Below are 10,000 nucleotides of genomic sequence, written 5' to 3' on the forward strand. Positions count from 1 at the left end.
ACCGGAACAAACACGACGAACACTTGAAGATCCGCTGAATAAACCATCAGCCCTAATAAAAGCAGTTTAACAGGCGTCTGTAAGATCTGCAGAGTGCCGCCGTTCCTCTTAGACAAACACACAGAGTTAATCTTGTGTTCTCTGTGATGATGAATGTTTCTGAGAGACTCCAGCATTCCTGCGTCCCCCGGATCTGCACTGGAGCTCTGGAGTTTTTATCTGTGCGGCGAATGGAAATTCCTGCCATGCCATCAGACAGAGTCAATCAGTGTTCGCCAATCTACAACACACTATACACACTCACTCTCACTCGTTTAAGCAGACGCTTTTATTCAACGCAACTTAAAGAAAAAGTTGAGGATAAAAGAAGCAGATCATTAGTCAGATCATTAGTGTAACGGTATATAAATGCTATAACTAATCAGTTATTTTTTCTTTATTACGCTTTTTTATTTTATTTTCATTTATTTATTTATTTGTTACATATTTTATTATCTTTAAAGACAATTTATTTATTTGTTTGTTTGTTTCATTGTTTCTATTCTTATTTTTCATTATATTTTTTAAAGGCTATTTTTATTTATTATTTATTTGATTGTTTTTCATGTTCTTCTTCATGGGCTTAATTTATTTGTTTGTTTTATTTTTTTATATTATTTGTTATCATACTTTTTAAGGGCTAAATGGATTTTTTTGTTTGTTTTATTTTTTATATTATTATTATTATTATTTTTTAATGGCTAAATTTATTTGTTTTTATTCTTTTTATTATTCTTATTTATTTGTTACATATTTTTTTATCTTTAAAGACAATTTATTTATTCATTTGTTTGTTTCATTGTTTAATTTTCTTATTTTTCATTATATTTTTTAAAGGCTATTTTTATTTATTATTTATTTGTTTGTTTTTCATGTTCTTCTTCATGGGCTTAATTTATTTGTTTGTTTTATTTTTTTTATATTATTTGTTATCATACTTTTTAAGGGCTAAATGGATTTATTTATTTGTTAGTTAAATTTTTTATATTTTTATTATTCATTATAATTTATAATGACTATTTTTATTTTATTATTTATTTTTTGGTTTGTTTAATTTTTTTATATTATTATTTATAATCATTTTCATTTATTGTTTGTTTGTTTGTTTTATTTTTTATATTATTATTATTTATAATCATTTTCATTTATTGTTTGTTTATTTGCTTGTTTTATTTTTTATATTTTTTAAAGGCAAATTAATTCATTTATATATTTGTTTGTTTTATTTTTTATTATTTTTCTGTATAATTTTTAAAGGCTATTTCTAATTATTATTATTTATTTTTTAAGGGCTAAATTAATTAATGTATTTGTTTGTTTTATTTACTTATTTTTTCATTCTTATTATAATTTTTAAGGGCTAAATGTATTTATTTATTTGTTTTTTTATATTCTTATTTTTTATTATTTTTAAAAGCTTTTTATTTATTTGTTTGTTTTATTTTTTAAATATTCATTTACATAATTTCTATTTATTGTTTTATTGTTTGTTTTTTGTATTTAAGGGCTAATTTTATTTTATTTATTTATTTATTTTTTCCTTTTTATTATAGTTTTAAGGGCTAAATGTATTTTTTGATTTGTTTGTTTGTTTTATTTTTTATATTATTATTATTATTTTTTTAAGGGCTAAATTTATTTGTTTTTATTCTTTTTATTAATCTTATTTTTTCATCATATTTTGTTAAGGGCTGCTTAACCACGCTTTAATTCGTCACGGTTAATTAATCGTAAAGATTTCTTAACACCGTGTTTCTGCACGGAACAAAACTGCAGCAACTAAACAAAGTTATGCCAACTGTGCCCTAATTTAAAGTTCCAAGCTTGTACACCGAGACTATTAACCACACACACTGGATGAACAGTTAAACTCCGCGATTTATGATTTATTTGTTTGTTTGTTTTATTTTTTATATTTTTCTTTAAAGGCAAAATTTATTCATTTATATATTTGTTTGTTATAATTTTTAATATTATTTTTCTGGAAAAAATTTTTAAGGCTATTTATTGTTTTATTGTTTGTTTTTTGTATTCTTTAAGGGCTAATTTTATTTATTTGTTTGTTTGTTTGTTTTATTTGTTTAATATTCATTTTTATTAATATAATTTTGAGGGCTTAATGTACTTTTTTATTTGTTTTATTTTTTTATATTATTATTATTATTATTATTTATTATTATTTATTATATATATATATATATATATATATATTTTTTTTTTTTTTTTAAGGGCTAAATTTATTTGTTTTTATTTTTTTTATTAATCTTATTTGACTGAATTAAATTTATTTTTGATGTCTTGGTCACACTATTTGGAGGGCCGGAACGAATTGCCTCGCGGGCCAATCGAATATCCCTGTCATTTATCAAGATTTCTAATGAACACACTAATGGCATTGAATTAAGCGGGCGATAATCGACATTATTGGGAAATATATGGAGAGGGTAGCGTTAGCAAGCAAATGTAGGCTATATAGATGATATTTAATTGTATTTTAAGTTGCATAGTAATAACTATACACTTCCAATACAGACTATAATCGTACAACCAAAATCTATAATCGTTGCATCCCTAATAACAAGCTCAGAAAGAGTTGCTGCGTCCTAATTTGCATACTCGTTCTTCATCCTGAAAGTGTGTACTTTTATTTGTGAATAAATAGTAGACCATTCGGGACCCTTTTTAGCATACTACACTTTGGCACACACTAAATCTATTTCCGAACACTATTTAGGACGGATCGTATGCAAGTAATGCACAGCAAGTCTGTCAGTACAGTATGTGAGTGTAGAGTCAGATGTGTTTGTGTTTGTTCAGGTGTTGAGCTTGATTTCAACATCACGTATGTGTTTGTGTTTTCAGTGTGTGTGTGTGAGGGACATGAGAGAAGAGTCCAGCTGTGCTCGCAACCTCAACAGCCTGATGGGAGAAGGTAAGAAAATCTGTTAATGATCGTCTGCATGAGTGTCAAATCTGCACTGTTAAAGTCAGCGAGAGTTTAATTTCAGCACGATGATGTGTTTCTAACTGGAATGGAATATTGAGTAGGGGGCGTGGTTTATTATTTAGGCTCCGCCTTTCGTTTTATACTCAAACAACAAACTAACGCTTGGAGGGAGGCGTGGTTAACCACATTTCACCCAATCAGAGAAGGACTGTCGTTCCAGAGCAGAAGCAGATGTGTTTATTAAAGGTTTTTACAGTGGTTTAATGCACATGGATTAATTGTTTTCTTGAGAACTAACAATGTGCGCTAGCCAAATAAACATATTTTGCGTACTTTAAGGTTTTAATTGTACTTCATATTATAACTACTACAGATGTCAAGCTTGTAAACATCTTCAGAGTTTCTGTTCGTCTTTTTTTACGCCATACTTTATTTGTCTTTGCACTTTTTTTTGGTTTGTTTTCCCAGCAAGGGTATCCGCTGTGTAAAACATATGCCAGAGTAGTTGGCGGTTCATTCCGCTGTGACAAACCATGATCAATCTGGAACTAAGGCAAAGGAAAATTAATAAATGAATGTCTATAATAATAGAGGCTCACATTGAAAATCAGTGTGTTTTCCTGCAGAGTTTCCTTGTTTTTACTTGTGTTGGATTCAGGGTCATGGTTTTATTTAAAGGTAAACACGCAGTCAAGTTATAGATAGATGGATGGATGGATGGATGGATGGATGGATAGATAGATGGATAGATAGATAGATGGATAGATAGATAGATGGAGGGATAGATAGATGGAGGGATAGATAGATGGAGGGATAGATAGATGGAGGGATAGATAGATGGAGGGATAGATAGATGGATGGATAGATGGAGGGATGGATAGATGGATGGATAGATAGAGGGATAGATAGATAGAGGGATAGATAGATGGATGTATAGATAGATAGATAGATAGATAGATAGATAGATAGATAGATAGATAGATAGATAGATAGATAGATAGATAGATAGATAGATAGATAGATAGATAGATAGATAGATAGATAGATGGATGGATGGATGGACAGACGGATAGATAGAGGGATGGATGGACGGACAGATGGACAGATGGATGGATGGATGGACGGATAGATAGATGGATGGATGGATGGACGGACGGATAGATAGATGGATAGATAGATAGAGGGATAGATGGTTAGATGGATATATAGATGGATGGATAGATGGATGGATAGATGGACAGATGGATATATGGATGGATAGCTGGATAGATAGATAGATGGATGGATAGATAGATAGATGGACGGACGGACGGACGGACGGACGGACGGATGGATTAGATAGATAGATAGATAGATAGATAGATAGATAGATAGATAGATAGATAGATAGATAGATAGATAGATAGATAGATAGATAGATAGATAGATAGATAGATAGATAGATAGATAGATACAGATGGATGGATAGATGGATATATGGATATATGGATGGATAGCTGGATAGATGGATAGATGGATGGATAGATAGATAGATGGACGGACGGACGGATGGAATAAATAGATAGATAGATAGATAGATAGATAGATAGAGAGATGGATGGATGGATGGATGGACAGACGGATAGATAGAGGGATGGATGGACGGACAGATGGACAGATGGATGGATGGATGGACGGATAGATAGATGGATGGATGGATGGACGGACGGATAGATAGATGGATAGATAGATAGATGGATGTCCGTTTGAGGAGTAATTGGTCTGGTGGGCTGTTTTCAATGCTGTGCGTGTGTCTTGTGTGTGTGTGTGTGGGGATGCGCACGCAGAGTGAGTGTGTTTGAGTTCAATTCAATTCAAGTTTATTTGTATAGCGCAGTGTTTAAGTGTGTGTGAGACTCTTCACAGAGATGGTGTTTGAGTGTGTGCTTGCACGTATGTGTTTGAGAGTGTGCGCTTGTGTGTGTGTCTGTGTGTGCAGTATATGTAGTGTGTGTTAGTGCGCGCACTTTGGATTGTGTGTGTCTCTATGCATGTTTTAAAAATAGTGCAGTGTGTGTTTGTGTAAGAGTAAAGTGTGTGTGTGTGTGTGCAGTGTTTGTCTTTATTCATGTGCTCTTGTGTGTGTGTGTGTGTGTGTGTGTGTGTGTGTGTGTGTGTGTGTGTGTGTGTAATGTGTATGTTTGTGCGCACACTTTGCAGTGAGTGTGTCTCTGTTTGTGAAAAGTAGTGCTTTGTGTGTGTGTTTGTCTACACTTTGTGAGTGTAGAGTGTGTGTGCAGTGTTTATGTGTGTATTTATTCTTATGTGCTTGTGTGTGTGTGTCTGTGCAGTCTAAGTAGTGTGTATGTTTTTGCGCGCACTTTGCAGTGTGTGTCTCTCTATGCATGTTTGTGAATTAATGCAGTGTGTGTGCAGTTAGTGTGTGTGTGTGTGTGTGTGTGTGTTGTGTATGCATTTGTGTGAGCTTACGGCTGGCCACATCTCTCTTCTGTACTGCCAAAACAAGCGCAGGAATGTGTGTGTGTGTGTGTGTGTGTGTGTGTGAGAATCGGCTTCAATTAATGTGATGTGACGCGCTCTGCTGTGGAAAACTGCAGTAATGGAGGACCTGCAGTAATGGGCCAGCAGGACGCAAGTGCACAGAAAAGACAGCTTTATGGTTTTATAGTGTGTGTGTGTGTGTGTGCCCAGCCGGTGCAGTCTTTGGCTGTAGATTGAACACCACCTCATGTCCTCCTCTCGTTCTCGCTCTCACACACACACACACAGATCAGAGCTCCAGATTTCCCTAAACAAATGCTGTCCTCCTGCTGCAGCGGAGGCTGTTCATCCTTTCATGGCCTATTTTGGAAGTTTCTGAGAGTCTGTTGGCACAGGAGTGTGTGTGTGAGACTGAAACAGTCAAATCGCCATGCTCAGAAATGTGTGTGTGTGCACCTTGTATTCCTAACATTATGGGCACCAAACGTCCCCACAAGTATAGCAATATTAGTAAATTTGGATCATTTGTTTTTTAGTCCACATGAATAAAACGACTGGTAAATCAGACAGAATTACGATTTTTGAAAATGTAAAAGTGCAGATTGTTTGCTGTGAGTCTTGTGTTTAGGGGTAGCGGAGAGAATATACAGCCTGTTCAATTACAGTGTGTCTTTTTCATGTTAAAAGTGCGGTATGTAAGTGTTGAACTAGGTTTTGCACTCCTGGATCAAAACGCCCACAAGCACAGGTTGCCAGATTGGCAACCTCAACAGTGTGAGTGTGCCTGTCCATCAAGCCTAAAGGCGTATTTAAGTCGTGTTCTAATTAAAAGCAACGACACACGATAGAAGGAATATTCTGCATATGAAGAGGAGTTTTTGAGCTAACCAACACCTGAAATTGATATATTAGAAAGGGCTTCTCACAGCTGAACAACAGAAAACTGACAATGATCAGCTCAGGTACAGCTCATGTGCTTTATTCAGTGTTAAAGGCTAATAATGTGAGTTTGAATGCCATTTTACATCACATTTATTGCTGTACTACTGAAAGCAGCAGCAGATAGTTCAGCTCAGATCTGGAAAATGAAATAAACCGTCTGAAATTTAACCTCAGAGCTGAGACTCAGTGCAAACCAACACATATCAGTGATTCAGCATCTACATTTAATCATGTTAAAGAGGTTTAATATGTATTAATTAGATTATAAACCTCACCATTTCACTGGAGTGCAGTGAGTGCACTATTCTGTGCTTCTGAATGGCTGTATTTACATTTCTGTTGTGTTTCGTCTGAAGAGCAAAATTGCTTATCACGTAGCGTGTTGTCAGGACACGGGGTTACAATGTAACCTGCTCACCTAATGTTTACACTCGTAATATATATTCATTCATTCATTCATTTTATTTTCGGCTTAGTCCTTTTATTAATCTGGGGTCACCACAGCGGAATGAACCGCCAACTTATCCAGCATATGTTTACACAGCGGATGCCCTTCCAGCTGCAACCCATCACTGGGAAACATCTATACACACCCATTCACACTCATACACTGAGGACAATTTAGCCTACCCAATTCACCTGTACCGCATGTCTTTGGACTGTTGGGGAAACCGGAGCACCTGGAGGAAACCCACACCAACACAGGCAACACATGCAAACTCCACACAGAAACGGCAACTGACCCAGCCGAGGCTTGAACCAGTGACCTTCTTGCTGTGAGGCGACAGCACTACCTACTGCACCACTGCGTCGCCCGTAATATTTATATTATTTGCTAATTAATAACCTCATGTGGAACTCTAAATCTGCGTCTCATTTCAGCGTCTGCTACTGTCCACCGGAGGTCACATTTCAGTCACGGACGCATGCTCTGAGAGCCTTCCTGACTGAATGAATGAAATACGCTGTTTTCCACCAAGGAAACACAAGTGCTGAAATATAATTGGCTAAACTGGCAGTGGGCGGGTTAAATGACCAAAACAAAGACAGCCGTTCCAGCACGTAACACACATGTTCAAAGCAGAATATATTGACTTCAGCATTGTTTCTCAGATAAACAAGAATGTTCACTGAGCATGTTTCTGAATATCTGCACAGATATGATGGTGTTTTTATGATGCAGAAGAGGCAAAAACTGACACACAGCACCTTTCAAATTAGTTTGTGTCCTAAGCATCTGCAATGGCGATGTGCAAAATTTCGAATTCAGTAGGACAATGATTACCTCAGGTACTGATGATGTGCTTTATTTAGCGTTAAATGCTTACAATGTGACTAAACACCATTTCGCATAACTTTTATTGCCATAAAACTGACAACAGCAGCAGATATTCCAGCTCAGATCTTGAGAATTAAATAACTAGCTGACGATTTGAAACTAAAGTAAGAACTGTGCCTCAGAGCATACTCCCTGAAACTGACCCTTTTAGGCTGTAATACTAATTGTGGCGTTTTGGTAGCTGTCGCTTTAAATTCAAATGAGATTGTGCTCTTTTAAGAAGAGGGCGGAGCTACAAATGCATGTGTGTCAGCATAGTGGCAGATTCAAAACAGCACTAGCGTTATCAGTGTGAGTCATCTGCATGTTGTCAGTGTGTGCCTCATGCTTGTGTCAGTCTATGTCGCTCCTGTCGCTGTTCATCTAAAACTCCACATCTATAATCCTCTTAGTCTATGCTGACGTTATCTTCAGCAGCTCAAACACTCTAATGGCTAATGGACAGACGGCTGCTTCTCACTTAAGGTCAGGGGGCGTTGCTAGACATAAAGCTCTACTGGGGCACAGTTCCCCCTCCCAATAAAAGTATATATAATATATAATAAGTATATATAGTAGATAAAGTATATAAAGTATATATAAATATAAATAAGTAACAGTATTGGTGTTATTATACGATTATTATTCTAAATAAATAACCGAAATGTAACTGGAAAACAATCAAAAGACAAAACTGGAGTGATGCTAAGATAATTTAAGAAATCTTTTGCATGAATATTAATTTTATTACCATGAAATTCTATAGACGATTCAATGGAATACAAATATAGATGTTTTATAGCATTATCTGTTGTCTTAGACCTGACACATGGCTGAGAATTAGGTTTAATACGTATAACCTCCCTGACTTATCATCCCTCCTTTTTGCTTCATACAAAACATCAATCAGGAGCTCTGCTTAATCTAAATAAGATCACCATCATATTATTTAATCTTTGTTTCGTCGACTTGCAAAACTCACTGCGTGCTGACACCTCCGCATAAAAGCTTGTTACGCCGGTTTCACAACGCATGAGTGGTGCGGCTATTTTTTCGGTGTGCATGTTCACAACCGGGAGTAGAGCAGCCTGTCAGCGTCAAGCAGGAGAGGTGTGTGTGTGAGCCACGCTGGTATGCTTTTTCTGTGCACATGCTCAGTTTGCTTTTTGGCTAAACTGCATTGCTTTCATCGGAGTTGGTTCGGTTGCAGAGAGAATAACATCTTTATTCTGGGAATAGCTCTTAATTAATACACTTGTATATAAAGTGAATCGTATCTCAAAGCATTTACTGGGGCACTGGCGATTATTACTGGGGCACGTGTCTGGCGACGCCCCTGCTTAAGGCTATTGTTTATTAGGGCTGGGTGGTATATCGAGTTCTGGGGATATATCGATATGATTCCCCAACGCGATGCGGGATTATCCAATATCGTTCATATCGATATGGTTTGAGGCCACACATGCACATTCTGCGCGAAGCAGACTACTCCAATGTTGCACGCGAGCTCCACTTGCACAAATGTGCGCAAATGAATGATTCACTCCCTGAGTCATACAAAAGATTCGTTCAAAATGAACGAAGCGTTCAAGAACGACCCATCACTGACGTGACATGGAGGAACATGCAGTGCCGGTGTTGTCGAAATCTGACTTCCCCTCGCGTGCACACACGTCACACAGCGCCTGCAGCCGTCACAGCGGTTTACCAGAAACCTTTTATCGATCATTTCTTCGACAATTGACAGCAAGAACGAACAGAAGCCTTGACAAATTGACAAGCAGCACCTGATTGTGTTCAAAAGAATTAAAAACGCCAAAATTGGATGAGTTTACAGCGCATTTCGAGAGTGAAACCAGCTCATATTCACTGATTATACGTTCAGTATTTATTATTTCTCTTCTTTACATTTACATTATCACAGATTGAGCTCTGCGTTCTGCTGTGTTATAATGACTGTTTACATTAATATGCTTACCCAGCGTTTCATCACAGCACTCTGAAACTATTTCGTTCCTTATATCTACAGTCTATTCGCTTTCATCTGCTTATTTAATATTTAGTAAAACAAGTTTAGTCAAAACAAAAGAAAAAGTGCAGGGTTTTTTACATGGAGTGTAAGACTTCTCTTTAGATATCTTCAATATGTGCACTGTTTAATAATTATGCACAATACATGCATGTAAATGTGTAACCAAACAACATATACAGCTGATTTAATTACTGTTTATAAATCACTCAACTGTGGTAAACAGGATTACTTAACAACACTG

The 10,000-nt window shown here is 36.0% G+C and overlaps 1 protein-coding gene across 1 annotated transcript in view; it reads left to right on the forward strand.

Moving 5' to 3' along the window:
- Positions 1-10,000, forward strand: part of LOC130244133 (pleckstrin homology domain-containing family G member 3) — a 130,390-nt gene that overhangs the window by 28,769 nt on the left and 91,621 nt on the right. The window contains exon 2 of the mRNA XM_056476416.1: positions 2,902-2,971. Within this exon, the coding sequence (XP_056332391.1) occupies positions 2,920-2,971 (52 nt within the window). The 5' untranslated portion in view covers positions 2,902-2,919. The remainder of the gene's footprint in view (positions 1-2,901; positions 2,972-10,000) is intronic.

Source organism: Danio aesculapii, chromosome 17 (assembly GCF_903798145.1).
Source record: "Danio aesculapii chromosome 17, fDanAes4.1, whole genome shotgun sequence".
NCBI lineage: Eukaryota > Metazoa > Chordata > Actinopteri > Cypriniformes > Danionidae > Danio > Danio aesculapii.